This window comes from Cyprinus carpio, chromosome B19 (assembly GCF_018340385.1).
Source record: "Cyprinus carpio isolate SPL01 chromosome B19, ASM1834038v1, whole genome shotgun sequence".
NCBI lineage: Eukaryota > Metazoa > Chordata > Actinopteri > Cypriniformes > Cyprinidae > Cyprinus > Cyprinus carpio.
In genome coordinates, this window is record NC_056615.1 from 31,561,498 (window position 1) to 31,588,206 (window position 26,709).

At 41.1% G+C, this 26,709-nt stretch overlaps 1 protein-coding gene across 1 annotated transcript in view; it reads left to right on the plus strand.

Moving 5' to 3' along the window:
- Nucleotides 1-23,917, plus strand: part of LOC109076602 (NACHT, LRR and PYD domains-containing protein 12-like) — a 70,791-nt gene extending 46,874 nt beyond the window's left edge. The window contains exons 8-11 of the mRNA XM_042746018.1: nt 7,794-9,587; nt 16,011-16,184; nt 21,538-21,711; nt 23,869-23,917. Of these exons, the coding sequence (XP_042601952.1) occupies nt 7,794-9,587; nt 16,011-16,184; nt 21,538-21,711; nt 23,869-23,917 (2,191 nt within the window). The remainder of the gene's footprint in view (nt 1-7,793; nt 9,588-16,010; nt 16,185-21,537; nt 21,712-23,868) is intronic.
- The last annotated feature ends 2,792 nt before the right edge of the window (nt 23,918-26,709 follow it).

Below are 26,709 nucleotides of genomic sequence, written 5' to 3' on the forward strand. Positions count from 1 at the left end.
GGAATCTTTTTTACGTGTTTTTACGTGTTTTTGCAGCGTTGAGTAATGTATCACATTCACAGAGATATCTCACGAACCGCTTCATAAACAAAGTATAGACAGGTTGTAAATAAGAGATTCATTGTGCAGAGTAGAGAGCTGATTATAAATGAGATCACCATGAACTAAGATGAGTGACAGCTTTTAATTATTTTTAAGGGTATTTGTAAATGTGATACTGATTTAAAACAACAGTTCAATAAATTAAGTTAATATTAAGTGACTTACATTTTCTGACTATAACACTATTGTCTGATTTTGCTCTATTTCGTGTCGAAAATAGTTTGAAACAAAGTCTCAGCTGAGCCGCTGCGCATCTACATGTATGAATAAACTGCGTTTTTAAATGAATCTAGGGAGTCAAAATTCAATTACCCATTCATAAAGAGAGTCACTTGCTTCATTCCTGAATGATTCAGCTGTTCGAATGAATCAAATGAATGAATAATTCAGTGATAAAATCAGTGACTTGTCTCCACCTGGTGGCAGTTTTATTTTTAAAGTATCTTTTCAGTTATTTAAATCATTTAATATTTCTATATTCAAAATGTTATATTTAAAACATTAATCTTAACATGAATTTATGGATTTAATTGCACTCCTGCCACCTCTGAGCCTCATTAAATGTCTGAAAATACACCTACAAGCCATTTTTTTGTTCTTCTGTTCCACCTCTGTACAAATTAATTTAGTTAATATTGATTTATTTTGATTGGTAACTTATTCTTTTTATTCTACTTGTTCTTATTCTGTTGTTTTAATTAGAATTTTTAAAATGCTTATAAAATATATATATATATATTGTGATGTGGGGAAGAATCACTCGACAAGTTTTGGTTTCGTGAACGACAAAGGCCCCGGAGGGTGGATTTTTATTAACAGACAAAGTGCAGGGTGGCAAGCCGGTGTGGGTAGGCTGGTGCTCAACGGTGCTCTTCAGTGCTCAATCCAAGGGAAAGTGGGTGTCCAAACGTGCTCCAAAAGTGGTGGGCTGTCGGTCACTCGCTGCTTTCTGGAGAGAAAATGAAAGAAAGGGTTAGTCCAGCGTTTCATTGGCTCGAGACCAGTGTCTGTCCTGTCTGCTCAGCAGGTGCTGTTTAAGAGCCGTGTTCTAACGAGATGCAGCGGTGATCGATCAGCCGGCAGTGAGGACGTGCAGGTGTGCCTCATTGGTTGCCAGGGCGACGCTGATTCCTCCTAGGATGCTCGTCACATTCCCCCCCCCTAAGCGTCGTTCTGGTCCTGCGGACAAACGGTGAAAGTAGGGGTGAAGTTAGGGGAGGGCGGGAAATGACCCCCGACAGACCTGCATAAGCTGTCCAGATTCGTGAGAGGCCATCCGCATTCGCGTTGGCGGCCCCGGCCCGATGGCGCACTTCAAAGTGGAAGTCCTGGAGCGCTAAGAACCAGCGAGTCACCCTGGCATTGGTGTCCTTGGAGCGGGCCATCCATTGTAGGGGCGCATGGTCGGTTACCAGGGTGTACTTGCGTCCCAGAAGGTAGTACCACAGCTCCAGGACTGCCCACTTGATGGCCAGGGCCTCCTTCTCCACGACGGCGTAGTTCCTCTCGGCCAGGGACAGCTTCCTGCTGATATAGATGACCGGATGCTCCTCGCCTTCCTGGACTTGGGACAGGACTGCTCCCAGTCCTGCGTCGGAGGCATCCGTCTGCAACAGGAAGGGGCAGCTGAAGTCCGGAGCGCGAAGGACAGGTGCGGACGTGCTGTCTTGACCTGGCCGAAGGCCTCTTCTGCCGACGGGGTCCAGCATACTTTCTCCGGCTGCCCCTTCCTGGTCAGGTCTGTCAGGGGGGCGGCTAAAGAGGAGAAGTTGGGGATAAAACATCGGTAATAACCCGCCAACCCCAAGAAGGCTCGTACCTGGGTCTTTGTCCAGGGCCTCGGGGCGGAGAGGATGGCCTCCACCTTCTTCTCCTGTGGACGGATGAGACCTCGGCCGACTTGGAAGCCCAGGTACTTGGCCTCAGAGAGGGCTAGGTGGCATTTTCGGGGGTTGGCGGTGAGTCCAGCCTGCCGGAGCTCCGAGAGCACCCTCCGCAGACGATCCAGATATTCTACCCATGCCTCGGAGTGGATCACGACGTCATCCAGGTAGGCGGCCACGTATGCCTGGTGGGGCCGCAGGAGGATGTCCATCATTCGCTGGAACGTCGCGGGGGCCCCGTGTAGTCTTCGGCTTGGCGGCCTCGGAGAGCGGTACCTGCCAATAGCCTTTGGTGAGGTCCAGGGTACTGATGTACCGGGCCCTTCCCAGGAGGTCCAGCAGCTCGTCGACCCGAGGCATGGGGTACCCGTCGAATTTGGAGACTTCGTTCAGGCGGCAGAAGTCGTTGCAAAAGCGGAGGTTGCCATCCGGCTTTGGGACCATGACAATGGGGCTGGACCACGGACTCCGGGATGGTTCTATTACCCCCAACTTCAGCATTTGTTGGACCTCTTCCTCAATAACCTGCCGACGAGCTTCCGGGACACGGTAGGGCCGTTGCCTGACAATGACTCCTGGGGGTGTCCTAATGTCATGCTGTAGCACGTTGGTCTGCCCGGGCAGGGAGGAGAACACGTCCTGGAACTGACTGACCAGGTGCTGCAGCTCCGTCTTCTGGGTGTTCCCGGACTAACGGCATCACTCGGTCGATCCGTTCCCTCATGTGTCGGACGTGTTCGATGGTGCGATGAGGGGCAGGCTGCTGCTCCCACGCTTCCCGGGCCACGTCCAAGAGCCCCCGTGGTTGACGGCCGAACAGGAGCTCGAAGGGGGTGAAGCCAGTTGAGGCCTGAGGAACCTCGCGGATCCCAAAGAGCACGTAGGGGATCATGAGGTCCCAATCCCGCTTGTCCTCCGCTGCCACGCATCTCAGCATTTGCTTGAGGGTTTGGTTAAATCTCTCCACGAGCCCATCCGTCTGAGGGTGATAGACTGTGGTCCTCAACTGCTTCACCCGCAGCAGCCTGCAGAGGTCCGCCATTAGCCGGGACATGAATGGGGTCCCCTGGTCAGTCAGGATCTCCGAGGGGAGGCCGACTCGGCTGGCCAGCAGAAACAGCTCCTGGGCGATGGACTTCGCGGTGGCCTTCTGCAGGGGGACTGCTTCTGGGTACCGGGTGGCGTAGTCGACGATGACCAGGATGTGCTCATGCCCCCGGGCAGACTTCGGCAACGGCCCCACTATGTCCATTCCAATCCGCTCGAAGGGCACCTCGATGATAGGCAGCGGGATGAGCGGGCTGGGGGGAGGGGTCCTGGGCGACGTGGCCTGACAGGTCGGGCAGGCTTGGCAGAACCGCTTTACTTCGGCCTAAAGGCCTGGCCAGTGGAAGCGGTCGCGGATGCGTTGGGTGGTGTTGGCTGCCGCGAGGTGACCTGCCATGGGGTGGGAATGTGCCAACTCCAGGATGGTCTCGGTCTTGGCTCGAGGCACGACTAGCAACCTTTTCTCCTCCCACCTTCGCTGGGTGACACAGTATAGCAGGCCGTTTTCAACAATAAAGTGTGGGAGAGGATGGGGCCGGGGGAGGACGTCTTCTCTATCCACGACTTCAACAGTGCTTGAGTCGGTCGTCCTCCCGCTGTTCCCTGGCGAACGAGCCCCCTCCAGCAGCCTGTTGGTACACCTCATAAAACAAGTTAGTAGGCTGGGAGGGGGACTCACCTTCTCTCCCACTGTCGGAGGCGAGCAGCGCCGGACGGCGGCAGGGTGCTGGAGGCCGTCTCCATCTCCGACGGTTCCCCTTGGGGCTGGCAGGCTGAGTAGCGGCGGTGAGCAGTCTGTTGAAGCCGGGCCAATCCCTTCCCAGCAGTACGGCCACCGGTAGGTCCTTCACCAGGCCAACCTCCACTGGCCAGACGCCTTGGGGGGATGAAATGGTGATTCTCCGGGCCGGTACTTGGTGAGTGTCTCCATGTACACAGGTAATCGGGAGGAAGCTTTTCTGCCCGCTTCGAGGGGGCACAACCGCGACTGGATGAGGGTGACCGCACTGCCTGAGTCCAGCAGGGCCTGGAAACGTTTCCCTTCCACCGTCACCTCTGCTTCGGGGGCTCCCGATGGTATGCGCTGGTGGACGATGCAGCCTGCCAGCCATGCTCGCGGGGGTGACTGCGGTTCAGAGCTGGGCATGGGCTCATCCCGCGGTGGGGGAACCATCGGCCTGCTGACTGGTCGGGGTGCACCTTCGAGCGGGCCTCGCGCCTGGACCACCCTCCGGGGGAAAGGTGGCGCTCGGTCCCCGGCCTCGCGGTGATGGATGGCATCCGCCAGCTCGATTGCCTCCACGAGGTCCTGGGTGTTGGCAGGGTTCCTCATTCCCACCGCTTGCCGATGGGTGCAGGGTAATGCGCGGAGGAGGCGATCGACCACCACTCGCTCCGCTACCTGTGCTGAAGTGGGGCTTCCTTCCAGCAGCCAGTGTTGAGCGATGCGGCTGAGCTCGGCGGCCTGGGCATGGGCTGGCACCTGGGGCTTGAATTCCCATTCATGGAACTGTTGGGCCGCGCAGACGGGTGAGAGGCCGAGCCTCGCTAGGATCTCTCGCTTGACCTCATGATAGTCTTCTGCGGCCGCAAAGGGAAGGGAGAAGTAAGCACGTTGGGCTTCTCCGGTGAGGAGGGGTGCCAGCGCACGTGCCCACTCGTCCTCGGGCCACGCCTCGCGCTGAGCGGTGTTCTCGAATACCTGGAGGAAGGCTTCCACACTGTCATCCGCGGTCATTTTTGGTAACAGCCGGGTGGCTTGGGCGCGAGGATCAGGTAGCGGAACGCGCTGGGCGGCGGTACGGACGGCGGCGAGTTCTTCCTCCGTCCGGCCCTGGCGAGGTGTTCCACAATCTGTTGCTGGCGGATGCTCACCTCCGCGAGACGCTGCAGAACCTCTTCCATCGTGGGGCCGAGCGTGCCTCTTTCCATGGTGCTGGGGTGTGCAAACATGGAAGAGAAAAAAAAAGGAAGAATTAAGGGCTGGGGTGGTGAACTTGCCAGTGATTCTTCACCGATCTGCCCGCATTCTCCACCACTGTGACGTGGGGAAGAATCACTCGACAAGTTTTGGTTTCGTGAACAACAAAGGCCCCGGAGAGTAGATTTTTATTCACAGACAAAGTGCAGGGTGGCAAGCCGGTGTGGGTAGGCTGGTGCTCAACGGTGCTCTTCAGTGCTCAATCCAAGGGAAAGTGGGTGTACAAACGTGCTCCAAAAGTGGTGGGCTGTCGGTCACTCGCTGCTTTCTGGAGAGAAAATGAGAGAGAGCGTTAGTCCAGCGTTTCATTGGCTCGAGACCAGTGTCTGTCCTGTCTGCTCAGCAGGTGCTGTTTAAGAGCCATGTTCTAACGAGCTGCAGCTTTGACCGATCAGCCGGCGGTGAGGACGTGCAGGTGTGCCTCGTTGGTTGCCAGGGCGATGCTGATTCCTCCTAGGACGCTCGTCACAATATATATATATATATATATATATATATATATATATATATATATATATATATATATATTTTACATTTGACAAAAGATGTCATAGAAAAATGCCAAAACAAAATTCCACAAAGGTAAAAAAAAAAAAAAATCCTAAGGCCTTGGGATGGCAAATTTTTTATAAAATTTTGTATTATTGATTATAAGGGGCTCCTAAATTTTTGACTGTGCTCCTATATTTTTTAAGTTAGGAGTACAAGTGCTCCTAAAAAGAAAAGTAAGCATAGCCCTGACAGCCATATCTAGTACAAGTTAAAAGACAGGTTTTATGCATAGGCTAATAGATTACACTAATATTAGGCTACTTTTCCCATAGCCCATTTTAGATAAACTAACATGATCTATAAAGGTGTAAGAATCGTGATATTTTGAAATGTAACAAGTTTGGCAAAATTTCTAGTAAAAAAAGGAACAAAATTTCAACCAAGGAGGGCCTTTAATCGGTCCGTGCCCAGGGCACCACTTTGTCATAATCCGTCCCTGACTGATTGGACGAACAGCAGGCAAACGGTTTACACGCTTTCCATCTTTTTACATTTCTTACTTTTCTCTCACCGGCTGCTGTTTACACGATGCACGTTTCCTTTTACTGACATGATATTAGCCTCGCTGCTCAATTTCCGATTGGCTGTCTGTTGCCAAGCGTCCAGCAACAACAAGCAAAAACACCGCTCCGTATCACACTGAACAAACTTAGCACCGCAATGTGGGGTTAACACCACAAATGCTTAGCTCCGTATTGTGGGGTTAACACCGCAAATGCAAGTTAAAAGTAGTGCTAAAACTGCTTTCAGATTACAGGTGTGAAACGTTTCTTTAGCTGGGGTTAAAAGTGGTGTTTAGAACGACGATAACCCGGGGTTAAGTACAGTGTGAAAAGCCTATGAGAGGAATAAGCAAGAATTTACCTCAGAAGAAGAATGCAGTGCGTGGCTTGATCCAGTGAAGGATCTCATTCTGATGAGTAAGATTCAGGGCCGGCCAGTGGCATATGCAGAATAGGCAAATTCTAGGGGCGCCAAAATGTGGTGTTTGTTTTTTTTAACTATTTTTTTTTATTCGGGGTTAACACCGCAAATGCAAGTTAAATTCATCATGATACAAATCGTTGCAAAGCAGCTCTACAGGAAATTTTAAGTTTCTACATTATATTTAAGAGTATATTTAGGTTATTAGTGGTGACTATGACAGAAATGTACAGTAAGAATCATGCAGTTAGTTACAAACTGCATGTGATTAAACAGACGTTGAACACTATTAACTGCAATGATTATATGTTGCGATTAAACTTATAGCAAAAGCTTTTTATTATTACAAATACTACTTCAATACAATAAATTAAAAATATTACAAAAAAGCGATTGTCCCACAAAAACATAACTATTTTATTGCTCTCCCGACTCACCCCGGTTCTAAGCAATATTCCCAGCACAGCCGCACTTCCACATACATCAGTTACCTTGTGTCTAAGAGTGTTTTACACAAAGGTGTGTGTCTTTTCAAGTCTCTGTATTTAGATCAATGTGCTCAATAATGTGTCTTTGGCCTTCACTGTGTATATTTTGATTATACTGTATTGTAAATAAAATACAAATACTCAAAACCCCCATTATTTTCCTCTCCTCACATTCTTTATTACCTGCCTCACATTCACAGTGACAACACAGATGCCTCATGAAGGGCCTTTTGTCTCTCAGGTGTGAACCACTAAATATTCACATCCATTGTCACTCCTTGCATACGGCCGAGTGAGCAGGGTGAAAGAAAATCTAGTCTACGACATCCATTTTTTTTAAAAGTCTTGTGAACAAATGATTCAATTTTTTATGAAAATATTTAACTAGGCACACATCAGCTGCTCTGAGGTACAAGAGTTTATTCAGATAGATTTATTTTAAAAATGCTACTTCGTTCCATAATGAAATATCTACTGTGTTTTTGCTCTGGCCCGCTCAAAAGATAATTTTATTGGGGCCCTGAAAAACTATTTTCATTAGCAACATAAAAAGAGAGAAAGTAACTGGCAATATTGCCTCTAAAATGTTTGTTATTAAACTGTTGTATCAGACTCACAATCATGCTGTTGATCTGAATATCAGCACAGCTTTGATCACCAACAGCCTTGTGCTACAGACGAATCACTGCCATGATGATATTTGAACAACAGTACTCTTGGTCACATGATATTGCTTAATTATTCGATCTAAACAAGTGTTAATTTATCTGACTAGAGTTTTTCCTCTTTATGTTGTAACATCTTTTTATATTTCAGTCATAACTTTCAACTGATCCAAAGAATGCTTAAATTAAATCTGAGGAAGAAGAGTCAGTGTCTGTATGAAGGAACAGCGATGCAGGGAAACTCAACTCTCCTGAATGAGATCCACACAGAGCTCTACATCACAGAGAGTGAGAGTGGAGAGATCAGTAATGAGCATGAGGTGAGACAGATTGAGACACAATCCAGGAGAGCAGCAACAGAGGACACAGCCATCAAATGCAATCACATCTTTAGAGTTTTACCTGGACAAGACAAAGCCATCAGAACTGTGCTGACAAAGGGAGTCGCTGGCATTGGAAAAACAGTCTCTGTGCAGAAGTTGATCCTCGACTGGGCTGAAGGAAAAGAGAATCAGGACGTCCAGCTCATATTTCCACTTCCTTTCAGAGAAATCAACCTGATGAAGGACAAAACACTCAGTCTTTCAGATCTTCTTCATGTCTTTTTCCCTGAAACCAAAGAAATAGAAATATCCAGTGATGAATATAAAGTGCTGTTCATTTTTGATGGTCTGGATGAGTGTCGTCTGTCTCTGGACTTTAAGAGTAAAGTGAAACTGTGTAATATATCTGAATCAGCCTCAGTGGACGTGCTGCTGATGAACCTCATTGTGGGGAATATGCTTCCCTCTGCTCTCATCTGGATCACCTCCAGACCAGCAGCAGCTGATCTCATCCCCTCTGAGTGTGTCCATCGAGTGACAGAGGTACGAGGCTTCAATGATCCACAGAAGGAGGAATACTTCAGGAAGAGAATCAGTGATCAGAGTCTGGCCGATACAATCATCTCACACCTGAAGTCATCAAGGAGCCTCTACATCATGTGCCACATCCCAGTGTTCTGCTGGATCTCAGCCGCTGTTCTGGAGAAGATGTTGAGTCGAACAGAGAGTGGAGAGATTCCCAAGACTCTCACTCAGATGTACACACACTTCCTGATCCTTCAGACCAACATCAAACATGAGAAGGACTATGAGAAGACAGTCAAAGATGAAGATATGATCCTCAAACTGGGGAAACTGGCTTTTCAGCAGCTTGTGAAAGGAAACCTGATCTTCTATGAGAAAGACCTGAGAGAGTGTGGCATTGATGAGACAGAAGCAGCAGTGTACTCAGGATTGTGCACTCAGATCTTCAGAGAGGAGTCAGGCTTGAATCAGGGGAAAGTCTTCTGCTTTGTTCATCTGAGCATCCAGGAACATCTAGCAGCTCTATATGCACATCTCTCCTTTACAAAGAACTACAAAAATGTGTTTGACCAAACCAAACAAAGTGTGTTATCTAAGATTTTAAACCAGAAGAAAAATGTTTTATCATCTGAGCTGCATAAGAGAGCTGTGGATGAAGCTTTACGAAGTAAGAATGGACATCTGGACCTTTTCCTGCGTTTTCTTCTGGGTCTTTCATTGGAGTCCAATCAGACTCTCTTACGAGAGCTACTGACACAGACAGGAAGCTGCTCCTACAACAAAGAGGAAACAGTTAAGTTCATCAAACAGAAGATCAGGGAGAATCACTCTTCAGAGAGATCCATCAATCTGTTCCACTGTCTGAATGAACTGGGAGATGATTCACTGATGCAGGAGATCCAGGGTTATCTGAGATCTGGACAAATAGGAGAAATCACACTCTCCTCTTCACAGTGGTCAGCTCTGGTTTATGTGCTGCTGACATCAGAGCAGAAGATGGATGAGTTTAATCTGAAACAGTTTATTGGAGCCCAAAATCCAGCAGATGAAGTTCTTCAGAAGCTGCTGCCTGTGATTAAAGAATCCAGATCAGTTCAGTAAGTCACACTCACAACAATCACTACACTGAGAAAACATGATCACATTTACCACTTTAACATGTACTTTCTTACCAAAGCAGTAAAAGGAAAAAAATCATATATCATTTATACCAGTGTTTCCTGAACTGAGAGTGTTACAGCAGCTCCTATAGCTGCCGACGGCTTGGTTATACAACACACTTTTTACGCACATCAACAGTCTTGTAGTCCATGTCTACTTTTCTGTTTCTTTATTCACCAAATGCAAACATTAAACATACTTGAGAGACGGTGAACATCTAACTTGTGTGTGGTAAAAACTGTATGCGTTCCCCCACCAAGCCTACCTCCCTCTACGTGTAAAACACCGGTTTAAAAACACTCTGTGCACCTACTGCCCCCACCTGGTGACAGCCCGAAATACATTTACATTGACAATGGCTCCAACACACCGGCCCCATAATTGTTGGTATAACTACAATTATTTCTTAAATTATACAAGGAGCCAAAAAACAAAAAAGGTGTGTGTGTATTTCTTGTTGAAGATCAGTCCTTTATATCTTCAAGCAGCAAGCAGAGCTTAGAAACCGGTCTATCCAGTAGTCCTGTTTTTGTCTTCAACTGTACAGAGTGAATAAATCCTTTTTTGTCAGGATATGTCTGGATGATTTTGCCTAATGACCATGAGCCACATGGAGCAGTTGGATCCATGATGACTACTATATCACCGACAACAAAGTTTCTACGTGGTTTCATCCATTTTTGATGTTCCTGAAGCAAAGGAAGATACTCCCTTATCCACCTTTTTCAGAACAGATCAGACAGATATTGGACTTGCCGCCATCTACGTCTGATATACAAGTAACTTTCTTGAAAAGTCCTGGAGGAAGAAGTGGTTTTGATCTTAATTGTAGGACATGGTTGGGCGTGAGAGCTTCCAAATCGTTTGGATCGTCTGAAAGCTTTGTGATAGGTCGGTCATTAAGAATGACTTCAGCTTCACAAAGAATAGTGTGAAAGCTCTCATCATCCAAGCATTGTTATCGAAGAGTGGAGTACAAAACTTTCTTTACAAGGCGAATGAGCCTTTCCCACACACCTCCATGATGGGATCCTGCAGGAGGATTAAAGGTCCATTTTATTCCTTCTGATAGAAAGGTACGCTGAATTTCATCATGATCCAATAACTTCAAAGCTTCCCTAAGCTCCCTCTGTGCTCCAATAAAATTCGTTCCATTATCGGATATTAAATGCACTACTTGCCCACGACGACACATGAAACGACGAATGCAATTTATACAGGAATTTGTATCCAGAGAGTCGGCTACATCAAGGTGTACTGCTTGACTAGTCATACAGGTGAACAGAACTCCATATCTTTTCACAACACTGCGACCTCTTTTCACATCAATAGGTCCAAAGTAGTCCACACCAGTATTAGTAAAAGGAGGCAAATCTGGCACAATCCTTTCCATTGGTAAGTCGGACATTTTCTGTTCTCCAAATTTGCCTAGAAAACGTCGACATACGACACACTCAGAGATTACTTTTCTACAAGCAGAGTTTGCTTTAATAATCCAGTACCTTTTCCGCAATGTTGACAACATGTGGTTTCTCCCTGCATGGCCTAGTTGTTTATGAACATGCTGCATGATAAGTTTGGATATATGATGTTCCTTTGGCAGGATAACCGGACATTTAATCTCCTCAGGCATTGCTGATCTACTAAGTCTTCCACCCACTCTAAGTAAACCATCAATCAATACTGGATCAAGCTTGTAGATGTTACTACTCCTTTTAACTCCAGATGTTCCACTTTGCAGAGAAGAAATTTCGTGTTTGAATGAACCACGTTGAGAAAATCCAATAATTGCTGATTCTGCTTGAGAAAGATCATTTGGTGTAAGACCTTGACAACGGAATCCAGTTCGGAACTTTTTAATTTCCTCTTCAACTCTGTCCTGTTCTAATGCAAAATTACTCGTTCCAGAAGTAACAGAGGACTGAATGTGTGTCCTGTGTTGCTTGAGCTTCCAGAGCACATCCTTGAACTTTAGAATCCATGCTACTGCAATTTTCAATTTTTTCCAATCAGAAAAATAGTTCAAAAGTTGATTAGTAGCAGTGTCGAAACCTTTGGAAATGGTAGCCATTACTACTGTGTCCTTTTTAACCTCTGGATCATCCTTCAAGACTTGGTCACAATAGGACTGTGGCCATTCTTCTAAGGCTTCCAACAGGAAATCTGGACCCTGTATCCATCTATTGGCTTTCAAGAAATTTTCAACGGACATGCCTCTAGAGGCATCATCAGCAGGATTCAATTTTGTTCCAACATGTCTCCATTGTACAATGTCTGTTGCATCCCTGATGACTGCCACTCTGTTTGCCACAAACGTATGGAACCTCTTTGCATCATTGGCAATGTACTTCAAGACAGTTTGACTGTCTGTCCAAAACATTGACTTGTCCAAATCCATTTGAAGTTCCTTCTTGAGCATCTTGTCAACTCTGACTGCCAGAACAGCTGCTGCAAGTTCAAGTCTGGGTATTGTTATCCGTTTTAAAGGAATGACTCTGGATTTTCCAAGCATAAAGGAAAGTCTTACCCTTTTGTTTCCATCTTCCAGACGCAAGTAAGAAACTGTTCCATAAGCACACTCACTTGCATCTGAAAAGTGATGCAATTGAGCCATCTTGATCTTTCCAAAATCCTTTGGCATGATGCATCTGTCTACTTTCACCATAACTACCCTTTTGAGATCTTGCAGCCACTTTGACCACTGACATGCCAAAATCTGTGGCATTTCATCATCCCATCCAATGTTTCTTTTACATAGTTCCTGTAATAGTAACTTAGAAGGCAGTATTAATGGTGAAAGAAATCCCAAAGGATCGTAAATAGAACTGACAACAGACAAAATGCCTCGTCTTGTGTATGGTCTTTCACTTACGGCAATCTTGAACATGAATGCATCAGATTCCACACACCAGTGTAACCCAAGCGCTCTTTCCACAGGTAAGTTGTCTTTATCCAGGTTGAGATCTTTTGTTGATTTTGACAGATGTTCTTCTGGAATACTTGCTAGTACCTTACGACTATTACTCATCCATTTGGATAACTGGAATCCTCCTTTAGAACAAACTGCAGTTAAATCTTTAACCATGTGAAGTGCTTCCTCTTCAGTGTGAACAGATGTTAAACAGTCATCTACATAGAAGTTATGCAAGATGGTATTCAAGACTTTGTTTGGAAAGCAATCTTTGTAATCCTCCACAAGTTTTCTCAAAGCATAACTGCTACAGCTTGGTGATGAAATTGCCCCAAACAAATGAACTTTCATTCTATACTCTTTAAAGCTTTGCGTAATGTCACCATTTGGCCACCACAGAAAATGAAGAAAATCCACATTCCTCTGTGACACCTTTACTTGATGGAACATAGCCTCAATGTCTGCCATCAAAGTCACATGATCTTGCCTGAACCTGGTCAAAACCCCCAACAATGTGTTGGTGAGATTTGGGCCTTGCAGTAATTGTGGATTCAAGGACATTCCTTTAAAGACTGCACTACAGTCAAACACAACTCTAATCTTCTTTTTTTTAGGATGGTATACCACACACCTTTCCATCATCCCGCTGTAACTGATCTTGTGGTATTGCTTCAGCATACCCCTTGTTGATAACATCAGTGACGAAGGCTGAGTATTGTTCTTGAAACTCCTGGTTTTTAGTGAACTTTCTTTTCAAGCTCATTAAACGCTGTTCCACAAGGCACCTATTATTAGGCATGATAACATCATGCTTCCTAAATGGCATGTCAATACAGTAATGAACATTTTCAGTGGTAACTGACTGATCCATTATCTCCATAAAACGCTGATCCTCTCTAGACGGTTTGAAGTCATCTTCTAAAGATTTCTCATTGAAATCGTGATTGTACTGTGCAACCAGTAATTCTTCTATCTTGGCAACTGAGATCCTATTAGCAGTAACTGATTGAAAGACAGTCTTCCTTCCATCATCAGCTTCTTTTACAAGACCGTTTATGACCCACCCCAATAGGGTCTTAACAGCATAGGGTCCTTGACCATCACTATTAATGATCTCCCATGGTTCCAAGAGCTTTGGAGCATTTGTACCAATTAACAATTCAACTTCAGCATCCAGTTTGGGAATATTGACAACATCCAAATATTTCCATTTTCTTAGATCCTTTTGATCAACTACATTGCTTTTGTTTACATATTGTCTTCTGAGTAAAGACTTCTGGCAAATCCAAGAATTTATCCTCAGACATTCCTGATACCTCTAATCCAGTGAGCACAGATGTATTTACCACATTTTCGTGTCCCATTGTTCGCAGCAATATGCACTTCTTTGTCCCATTCATCTTCAGCTTCCGCATAAGCCCTTCGGTACAAAAAGTGGCTGTACTCCCTGGATCCAAGAAGGCATATGTTGTTACGGTAAAGTCTCCAAGCCTAGACTTCACCTTAACTGGCACAATAGACAATGAACAGTCTTGTTCTCCGGCCCCAGTATGAGCATAGGTCTGCAGAGTAACAAGAGCATTAATCACTAGCTTTTCTTCAAAGGGTTTACTCTTAGCTGAGATATGCAGTATAGTAGGATGTTTCTGACCACACACACAACAAGTCCGTTGACTTGTGCAATCTTTACTAAGGTGTCCAATTTTCAAACAAGCAAAGCAAAAACCATGATTCTTTAAAAACTCAATCTTTTGACTGTGAGTCATCTTCTGAATCAAAGGGCATTTTTCCAAAACATGGTTTTCTTTGCATGCATAGCAACAAGATGCAGAGCTGTGCTGTGATGAATGGACTTTAGGCTGAAAACCTTCAACAGTGTTTACTATAGCCACTGTAGCTGAACGCTGCCCTTTACCACTGTAAGGAGGAGCAGATTTAATTTTATGTAATATGGGTGGTTGTATATCTTTAATATCTCCAAAGAGAGGATCTGTGAGAACCTTAACCTGATGTTCAATGAAGTCCACCATATCTGTAATCTTAATCCTACAACCATTGCGTTCTTGTAACTCACAGGCTACGGCTCTCCATTTTTCCCTGAGTCGGTAAGGCAGTTTCAACATGATGTTCTTAAGATTCGATGAAACATTAATCTCATCCATATACTGCAAGTTTATCATCACATTGCAATACCCTCTCAAAAACAAAGCATACGCTTGCAAACCATTGATCTCATCAGGTTTTATTACAGGCCAATTCAATGCCTTTTCCATGTAGGCTGCTGTGATTTTCAACTCATGGCCAAAGTGCTCCTTCAACAAATCCTTGGCTTTTTTGAATCCTTGTTCAGCTGGCATATGCTGACAGCTTCTCACCAGTTCTCTCGGTTGTCTTCTAGTGTACTGTTCTAGATAATACAAGCAATCCTTTGAATTTTGTGGTCTTTCTTTCAATTCCATGCTCAAAAGTTTGAATAAAAGCCGTAAACTGTAAAGGATCTCCATCGAAGATTGGAATAACTCGAGGAGGTAAAGAAGCCATATCCCCCCGATGAGCAAGCTGGGCTGTTATATTTGCCTGTTGCTGCATGATGTTGTACAAAATATTTTGTCCAGTATCAGTTTGCGGAGAAGTTTGTGAAGAATAAACTTGTGATTGACAATGAGAGACTGGATTATTGTGGACAGCAGCTGCCACATTCTGCATACTTGAAGTTTGTTGTGTGATTGAACAGTGCATTGGAATTTGAGTAGAATTCTCCGGCAACTGTAGTTGTACATTGTGATTCAATGAACGTGATTTTTTACATTTTGAATCATCAGAGGGTGGCCTTCTACTACTTCCATCATGCGTAGTTGTTAAAACTGACAACTTTGCAACTTTTAAATTCAAACTTCCAATTCCGTTATACGGAGCCTTTAAACAAAGTAAACAGCACCCACCGGCCTTCCTTGGTTTCCGTCCTATGTCCACGTTGCAAACTTACAGCGAGCAGGATCCCTTTAATCCTCATTCACCGTCCTTTGTTTGGAGTTGATACGGAAACCACTTCCAATAGCGCTCCACGTATAATCCATTCAACACATCTTCACGATCCAACGGGAACCAAGTTTTTACTAATGTTACAGCAGCTCCTATAGCTGCCGACGGCTTGGTTATACAACGCACTTTTTGCGCACATCAACAGTCTTGTAGTCTATGTCTACTTTTCTGTTTCTTTATTCACCAAATGCAAACATTAAACATACTTGAGAGACGGTGAACATCTAACTTGTGTGTGGTAAAAACTGTATGCGTTCCCCCACCAAGCCTACCTCCCTCTACGTGTAAAACACTGGTTTAAAAACACTCTGTGCACCTACTGCCCCCACCTGGTGACAGCCCGAAATACATTTACATTGACAATGGCTCCAACAGAGAGACTGAAGAGTGTCATTGTTCTCTACAGGTTGAGGGATTGTGGAGTCACATATAAAGGTTGTGCTGCTCTGGCTTCAGCTCTGAGATCAAACCCCTCACACCTGAGAGAACTGAATCTGTCTGGAAATAAACTAGGAACGTCAGGAGAGAAGCTGCTCTATGATCTACTGAAGGATCCTCGCTGTAAACTGGAGAAACTCTGGTAAGATTATATAAATCTGTCATCATCTTTCTATGGTCAATAATGAACAAAATAAACACAAAAACGAAATAAAAATCTAAAATGTGTGTTGAAGATGATTTTGTTTAGTCTTCATTAGATTCATTCAAAAGTTTTTGACAGTTTTATTATGTAAGCATTGTTCTCATTTTATGCAAAATATATGAATCACCCGTGTGAATTGTATTTGTGTGTGTGTGTGTGTGTGTGTGTGTGTATTTTGAATCTTTCCTGGTCTCTCATACTCTTTAGCAAATCAGATGTGAGCTTATCATTCAACCAATCACAACCCGCTGAGAGTACACGACTCAGGGGCACAGCTTTGTGCACCTTATGCTCAATATGACTAAACACCTTCTCTGGCAGACTCTATTTTGGCCGAAAGTTACATAAATGACTTACTCAATCTGCTCCATCCCTAATTGGACATAAGGCCCATAAATAAATTACATACACTACATATAAAGATTGCTGCTCACGAGTCATTCTGACTAGACACATATCTAACATAGTTGCTTTAGTTTTCTCCAGATTTATATTGCACATGAGAAACACACAACTATGTTCCTCAGGCTATACAGTATGTTCTAAACACTCAAAGTTTCAATTATCATATGATCTTTAATATGGATAACTTAGCCAACAGCACTGAATATCTACATCAACTTTCCTAATGATTTCATTTCAGTCTTCCATAATGTACCTTCTCAACATCAAGTGAGTTAATAAATGTGTTAACAGACCATTACACTGAAGAGCAGTGAAACGTAATATTGTGTTTAAAATATAACACGGTATCAGGTTCTTACTGATCTGTTGTATAAAATCGCATTTAAACTCGTGATATTCGGGTCAAAAACTGCACTCGTGTAATAGACTACTGCTCTCCCTGCTTGTATGATATCAATATTGTATGATATAAATATGAGACAAAAACACCTAAAGGGGCATTTTTTGCACCAATATCTTGAATTTTAGGGCATAACTGCATTTATGGAGTAGTTGTCCTGCATCATACTTGTTAACAGTAAACTGTATGAAATGTAAGAGGATGCACAGGTCTGGGGGCAGGGTTACATGCATAAATAGATTATAAATGCATTATTTTTTTATAACTAATTAAGTTTACATGTTAAACTGACAGCCCTAGTTTAAATACATCATTACATATTGGTATTTTTCTAAATTTGCACACTTTTTGAGCTGAAAGCCCTAATGGATGTGTTTAGTGAAGATCTTGGAATGCAAGTAAACCAGAGCAGACATGACTGAATATGAATGTGTGGTTATTCTGTTCAAAATATCAAATATCATCAATGGTTGCTTTTGTAAGGAGTGAATGTTGACAAAAATAATCTGAGGCTGTTGATGATCTTTGCAGGTTAATTAGAACTGAAATTAATACTTTACATTATCATTCAAACATAGGTGGAAATCTCGGGAGGTCAGGATCCCCCTTCTGAGGGTTGTCTCACCTAAAAATATGAATAAAAACCACGCAGTGTATTGTAAATAACAATGTTTATACTTTAAATAACTTTGTAAGAACAAAACAAAACAAAAATGCGTTTTAAGTGTAGAAACATTTTTAGTTCCATTAGTTATGGAACTCGGCTATCAAGACTATTTTATGCACTTAAACATCGAATGAAGTGATTATTTTCTCTTTAAAACAGATGACGCAAATGTATTTTTTGATGAGTCTGCTAAGATTGTAATAATAACGTTACCTGCTTGACAGATAGTAATGTCTACAACGGACACGAGCGCTTACAAGTACAATTTTAGCTGTATTATTTGTGTCCCCTTCAAAAATTTAGAAATTTTGTGTTTATTGTCCCCCTACTAAAAGACAAAATTTACGCCCTGCATTCAGGCCTGGTGAATGAACACTGGGATATTAAGTGAAGTAAAGTGTTTGTGGATTTGTGAGTTATAACACCTTATGAGGACATTGATTGGCTTTTTTTCTGTTTGATGTCATTGACTAAACGTGTGCAAAGCCGAGTCTAGCGCTCTCAGCAGGTTATGATCGGTTGAATGGTAAACTCAAGTCTAATTTACTAAAGAGTACGATGGACCCACATAGAGAGCTCAAAGAAGACTTCAGGAAAGTTTCAAAATAAACACACACACACACACAAAGCAATTCACACACAAACAACATGATAGTACTATTAATACTGTAGTCCTCTGATTTCATTTTATATAAACTGATGACTGAGATACAAAATAACACGTGATGCATTTGTATAAAACAAGACAAAAGTAGACTGTGTTTTCCATATAACCATACTGATGAAGGAAAGGATCAGTGAAGGGGAGGAAATAGATCAGAAGGAAGAGGTGTGAAGGAAGGGAGAGGATAGAAAGAAGTTTTCCTGCAGTTTCCTCTCGTTTCTCAGAAGATTAAAGAAGACTGTCTGAGGTTCTCTCAGCCTTACAGTGGTCTGTTATACAGCATTGCTATTGACAACGGTCAGTATCAGGAAATAGCAATGTTGTGACTGACCAATCAGAATCCAGTATTACTGAGAGCTGTGTAATAAATGATTTTAATATATGATGTGGAGGCAAAGAACCAGTCAATGTGAAGAGAGACACTGTGTGTGTGTGTGTGTGTGTGTGTGTGTGTGTGTGTGTGTGTGTGTGTGTGTGTGTGTGTGTGTGTGTGTGTGTGTAAATTACCTTCATCTGTGCAGCTTCTCTCTACTAATAGTGAAGCTTTGAAAAGAATTGCACCAGAAAACATCAATGTTTACTTTACATTAATTCATTTAGCAGATGCTAAAATTTAAAATGGGAGGAAATATCATTATGAAATAAATGTTTTTCTCTAATACACATTGGCCACAATTAACGGCACCCTTTTATTCAATACTTTTTGAAACATTTGCCAGTTTAACAGCTCTAAATGTTCTCCTATAATGCCTGATGAGGTTAGAGAACACCTGACAAGAGATCAGAGACCATTCCTTCATCCAGAATCACTCCAGACCCTTCAGATTCCCAGCTCCATGTTGGTGCTTCTCCTCTTCAGTTCACCACACTCTCATTTTCTGTAAGGTTCAGGTCAGAGGACTGGAATGGCTATAGCAGAAGCTTGGTTTTGAGCTCAGTGACCCATTTCTGTGTTGTTTTTGAGGTTTGTGTTTGGGTTATTGTATGGTTGGAAGATCCAAATATGGCCCATTATAAGATTTCTAACAGAGTCAGTCACTTACTGATTTTTTTATCTGTTGGTATTTGATAGAATCCATGATGCCATGTGTCTAAACAAGATGTCCAGGACCTCCAGCAGAAATATAGGCCCACAACATTGTCCTTGGAGAGTCTTTAGCCACTCAAACTCTCCTTTTCACTGTGCATAAGGATGATATAGATACACGTCCTCTTCCAGGCAGATTTATAACATTTTCTGTTGGTTGGAAATTCTTAATTATTGCCCTGATGGTGGAAATGGGAATTTTCACTGTTCTTGCTCTTTTCTTAAATCCAATTCACTAATTTGTGAAGCTCAATTATCTTTTGCTGCACATCAGAAATATATTCTTTGGTTTTTCTCATTGTGATGGATGATTAAGGGAATTTGGCCTTTGTTTTCCCTCCTCTTTATATTTTTGTGAAACAGGAAGTCATGGCTGGATAATTTCATGTTCATAATCACCCTGAAGTACTCAAAATTGTGAATATGAGTGGGAATATACTTCAGAGACAATTTACTCATAAGAATTTCTATAGGGGTGCCAATAATTGTGTAAAACGTGTAATTGAGAAAAACATTTATTTCATAATGATATTTCCCCCCATTTTAAATTCTTATTTCCAAAGAAAGGTTAGAATTTTTTAGATAAAACACCAAAAGGATTAACAATGCAGATTAATTTTCACAGCCTTCTTTGATCATATTTACCAAGGGTGCCAATATTTTTGGCCATGACTGTGTGTGTGTGTGTGTGTGTATGTATGTATGTGTGTGTGTGTATATATATATATATATATATATATATATATATATATATATATATACATATATACATACATACAGTATATACTATCAGTCAAAAGTTTTTAAACATTAAAATTTTTAATGTTTTTAAAAAAGTCTCTTCTGCTCACCAAGCCTGCATTTATTACTGAAAAAAATAACCTTCATCATGTCAGCTGGACAGCATTCCCTCACTATGGACACATCGTTCAAGTACAAAATCCAATTGTAGTTTCACATCCTCAGTGTGTGAATCACATGAATCACAAAGGAGTATTTTAAAATAAGTGACTACGATAAAAAAAGAAAATCAAATTCAAACCAAAATAGATGATTTCCTGTTGATTGGTGGGTGATTAAGAGCCCTTGCTCAACAGCAATATTTTAGGTTTTGTTAATGTTTAAAGGCTGACAACTAGAGATTCGTGTAAATTTTAAGCATGCTAAGAGCCTCAAAAACACCTGAAAAGAGTATTAAGGTTTAACATGTTGCCATGGAAACACTGTTTAATATATCAAAAATCAGCCAGGTCTTGACGTCATTCTGACCAAGTTTGAAGAGTTTGGTGTGAACAAAAGAGGATGATTTCAAAGCATTTTGTAAGTGACACTTAAAAATTACAGTTCTGTCATCATTTACTCAATGTGTGTTTTTATCAAACTTTTATGATTTTTTTTTTTTTTTGTGTTTATGAGTTTATTATGTTTTTTGAATAATGTTGGTAACCAAACATTTGCTGGTAGCCATTGATTTTCAATAGTTTGGACAAAAATATGATACATGTCAATGACTACCAGAAATTGTTTGGTTACCTAGAAAGAAACTCGTGTAGATTTGTAACAAGTTGAGGCTAAGTAATTGCTGACAGAATTGTAATTTGTGGGTGAATTATCCCTTTAAACAGATCAAAACACTGATGCAAAGTGGAGTCTGACTGCTAAATACATAATAAAGGACATGAAACATTGTTTAAATGGTAATTATCTTAAGTAAGCTCATAAAGTATATGAAATAAAACTAGCACAGCTGTATAAGAAATCTGTAGCCAGGGACAACAGTAACAAAAGTAATACAAATAATAATCATTATCCATAATAGTTACTGATTCATATCTTATAGCATTTATCAGTGTGTTTTCATATCTTATATAGATGTGTTGTTAACTTTGTGGTAGACTACATTCTGACACTGATACTGAAATGAATCTCCTCAAGCACCTCACAGAAGTGTTTGTGAACCTGAGACTGGATCTGTTAATCAGTTTCTCTTTCTGATTGTGAAGTTGCTGCTGATCTGAGCTGTAGATCCTGAACTGAGAGACTGAAGAGTGTCATTGTTCTCTACAGGTTGATGTATTGTGGAGTCATAGATGAAGGTTGTGCTGCTCTGACTTCAGTTCTGAGATCAAACCCCTCACACCTGAGAGAACTGAGTCTGTCATTTAATAAACTAGGAGCATCAGGAGTGAAGCTGCTCTCTGGTCTACTGAAGGATCCTCACTGTAAACTGGAGAAACTCTGGTAAGATTATATAAATCTGTCAGTATCTTCCTAAATGTTGCTGCTTTGTTGATTATGAACAAAATGAAAACCAAAACTGTGTCATAAAGAAAGTGTCCTGTAGTTAATTGAAAATGATGCAATTTTAATCTTCATTGCATTCTTTCTAAAGTTTTTGACACAATGTTAAAATACTTATGATATTATAGGTTGAGTGGATGATCTAAAAACAGCTGCTTTATATCATACAGATGTGTGTTGATGATTTGGGGTATTTACAAAAGAATTAATCAGTTCAGACATTTTCTCTGATATTGAAATTAACCCCTCAAAACACATGTAGAAGCAGGTCTGAACTGAGAGATTGTGCTGTGTTTGTCTGAGCAGTCATTGAGGAGCTGTCAGTGTATTAGATTTCTTCATTACATTAAATAAATACGTTTGACCAAAGTTTTGTTGGCAAACAGATTTATTGGTTAATTTAAAAGTTTCTGCACCCCTTCTGCACGCAGTTTCAATTCTCTGTATGTATGTACTATACATGTGGAAGAACTGACAATAAAGCAGACTTGACTTGACTATACTGTTTAGATTTTTAAATGCATTGTCTTCTTATTGATCCACCAGTTCACATTTAAAGCTCTGTGTGTTTGCAGGGTAAAAACATGGGTCCATTTTTGCATTTGTCTGAAATCTAAACGGAACAACAGTTTTATTGAAAATGCACATTCATTCTCTGCCAGCAGGTGACGCTTTTGGCAGAACTATAACTATTTCCCCGGTGACAGCAGAACACAAAGCAGCGCAGCACCGGACTTTGAATGTGCAGCGCTCATGAAATCATAGCCTTCTGAAGTTCAATCATCACATTCAGCATATCGCAATTCTAGGGCCCTATTTTAACGGTCTAAACGCAAAGTGTAAAGCGCACGGCGCAGGTGCACTCAGGGCGTGTCCAAATCCACTTTTGCTATTTTAACGACAGAAAAACATTTGGCACGCCCGGGCGCATGGTCTAAACGGGTTGTCCCTATTCTCTTAATGAGTAATGGGTATTTTTTGGGTGTAACGTGCAATAAACCAATCAGAGTCTCATCTTCCATTCCCTTTAAGAGCCAGTTGCGCTCGTGCCATGACGGATTTGTTATTTACACGGCGGAATTTGGCAAGCGCAAAGACAGAACGCGTCTCCGAGATGAAACGGAGCTGCTCGTGTGCAAGCAAATAGAAAGCCTAATTCTGATACATGCGATGACTACCCATCATGACATGTAGGCATTTTTATATTTAATTAGCCTACAAAAAAATCTTATGCATTGTAATCCTTTAATTTTAAATATTTGGCATGTTTGTGTGCTGCTGTGCGTCCCTGTGTTTAATAAGCAGCGTGTACGCGCGTTGTGGACCCGCCTATACTAACACGCTCTTTACATAACAAAGAAAAAACATTGCGCCAGACTTTAGACCAGGTTTGAGTTGGTCTAAGGCGCAGTCTATTTTCAGCTCCTTAAAATAGCAATGCACCTGGACACACCCCTTTTTTGGACCAGCACGCCCATGGGCGCACAAATGAGCGCAAATGCATTTGCTAATTAAACGACGTGGCGCTGGACGGGAAAATGCGAACGGCGCCGGACTGAAACTAGCAAACACACTTGCCCTGCGCCTTGCGTCGCATTGCGCCGGGTGTATGATAGGGCCCCTAGTCTTTACATCCCTAAATTTAAAACCTCTTAAAATCTTGTCAAATTCTTAATTAAAAATGAAATAAATTCTTAATTAAAATTCTTGTACAAATTAAGACTTTTTAAGGCCCCCTCGGAAACCCTGTTTAAGGTAGGATTGTAGCACAGTTCTTCAGTGCTGATGTTAACTGTCAGTCTTCAGAGAATCATAAATCCTTCTAAAACTTGGTTTATACATCTGTAAATTGGCTTGGTGTGAAAAATAATGTTGTTTTTTTTTTTTTTAAACGAAGCATTAACACATGTTAGGCTGCACCCCATAAACACAATCAAGTCTAGAAAACCAGTCAACCACCCCTTTAATATAAAGTTGCCAAGGCTTCAGACTGGATCTGTTAATCATGTTGTGGTTTCTTTCTGATTGTGAAGCTGCTGCTGATCTGAGCTGTAGATCCTGAACTGAGAGGCTGAAGAGTGTCATTGTTCTCTACAGGTTGTATGATTGTGGAGTCACTGATGGTTGTTGTGTTGTTATTGTTTAAGCTCTAAAATCAAACCCCTCACACCTGAGATATCTGGATCTGACTGGAAATAAACTAAGAGACTCAGATGTGAAGCTGCTCTCTGTTCTGAAGAATGCTCCACATTATAAACTGCAGATGCTTGAGTAAGTAGTGATGATTAAAAATGTTTGACTTTTAAATTAAAAGTTAATATAGTTTCTTATTCTTAGGTTACTTTCTTGGTAATTGTGACTAACATGTTTAAAAAGAGTTTGATTCAGTTTATAGTTTAGTATCTTGATGTATTTAGTATCTTGATGTATTTATTTCAAAATAGAACAGTATTTCACTAGTGAAAAATAAATATACTTGTATTTGAAATACATTTATTTCATGCTAAGTATACTACAAATTAATTTATGTATTTATTTACTTAATAAAAGCACCCTGCAGTTGTACTTTTAGGATACTAAACTGAATTGGAAGTTAATTCTGCGAGACAGACTTTTCAGGATAAGAGATTGACTAAAAATGAGCTCCTAAAACTTACTGCAGATTCTGGAAGATAAATTCTTCAAACAGTGGTTTAAAAGGATGTGATGCTGGTCCTTCAAGAGTCACTCTCAACTTATCTGTCCATAAAGCCTATAAAAAATAGTCTTCATGTATTTCACAACACTTCAGCATGTGATTCTTATTAAGTGAGGATCAAATTTCAGGATTTTTGACCCAAGCAAAGTCTCTGAGAACCTGACAGCTTGTGATTCTGGAGACTCCAGGAAGCTGCAGTTCTGGAAAATGCTGGCGCTGGAGACTAAATTTTTCCTGATGGTTTTACATTTAATTCTTCACATTAATTCTTAATTATTTTGCTGTTAATGTGTATTTTCTTCTCCACCTTTTTTTTCTGACCCCGCTGACCCAATGAGCATTTCACTGTCCAATGGTCATGCCTTAACTTCGCAATTTCTGTATTGCATTAGTTTTGAATATGTCTCATGGGGATTTAATCATTTTTGACTTTTCAGTCTGAGTTAAATCTCTTTTTTGGCTCATTTTATCTGTAAAAGGAAACCTGTCTAATAATTCTGCACACCTGAATATAAGGAGTTCACTTCCAGCCTTCATGGACAATTATATATCATATATAAATTATTAAATACTAAATTAATAGTAGTTAAGATTGATGTGGTTTGGAATTGGTAAAATGTGCTTGAAAAAAAAAAAGATCAGAATATCAACGTGCCTAATAATTATGCACACACTGTATAGTCATTGTTTTTTATATCTGAAATTATGAAATTAAATATTTTGAGAGGATGTCAGTTTTAATGGAAAGATGGTAACTATTTATAATTACTTTAATTGTCATAAATAAAACTGTGACAGAAAGAGAACAAAATTATGGTTTGGATGCAGAATCAGAATCTGAACGGTTAAAAAGAGCTTTAAAATCATACGTCACAGGGTTAGTTTATAAATCTGACTAATAATGCAGATAGTTTGTTTTAGTTGTTGTAAAGTGGATAATGCAGTAATGTGACACACATTTGCTTGTTTTTCTTTCAGCTTTTAGATGTTAGTCTGATCTTCTCTGATCGCTGATGGTGAATAAAGAGCCGCTACAGACAGACATCACATTCAACAGAATCAACACACAAACACACACTGATTGTAGTTAACACGTGTTTGTGCAACTTTACAGAATCATGATATTCATGATTAGGTGTTTGTGGAGGTTTACTTCTTTTTTTTTTTCTTCTGAAGTGACTTTTGTACTGGTACCACATTTTACATAATAATATTGCCAGTTTTTTGTGACAGTATGTGTATTTTCTGTTCAATTCATATTATAGTAGATTTTAACTCAATGAAAAAACAAATGTGTACATCAGGTTAAAATGTGTAAAACCTAAAATGTATAAAACATTTATACCTTGGTAAAGTATAAAAATCTCTACTAATCTCTACACTCTGAAAGTAAAGTGAATTGATTTTGTACAGTTTTTATCATCTTTATTCTAAATAAATTGTCATGATGATTCAGTTTTGATGTGTCAGGATTAAGCAAAAGCTTACAGACGTCTACAAGATCTCGCACGACTGATACACATTAGATGGTACACTACATAACAGTATTTTCTGTCTATGAAAACTATTTTATAAAACTTGGCCCAAAGTATATTTTTCTTGTTGAAGAAAGTCAATTAATTTAAATTCTATTTTTGATCCAAAAAAACAAACAAACAAAAAAAAAAATATATGTACATAGATAGATAGATAGATAGATAGATAGATAGATAGATAGATAATCAAAATAAAATTTCTAATTAAAGACATTTCTTTTTATAGTTTTCATAGACAGGAAATAATGTTATGGGCAAGTTATTTATTTTTCATTTGGCTCAAGTTAAAAAATATAGATGTGAAATCATTACCCTACAGTTTTTTTTTAATTGGATGAATGAAAATATTTCAGAGTAATTTCCAAGGTAAATCTATATCATGTTACGTTCCCTCTTTCTAATCTAGGGGCCGGAAAGAAGCGTAACAAAAAGTTGCGCGGAGAGAGTGAGAGATCTCCCGTCTCCAGGTCCCAGGACAAACACAAATCATCACACCAGTTTTAAATATAAAAAAACATACAAGGTTTATTTTAAATTAATCAGTGGGATACAAACATAAGGCTCAAGGAGGGAAAATAGCCAAAATAACAAACAAAAGGAACTCTAACTGAGGGTTTGTGAAAATACCTTACCTAGCATTAGAAGAAAAATTTAAATAAAATACAGACTCTTCCCTTAATCCCTCTCTAGTTAAACACAGGATAA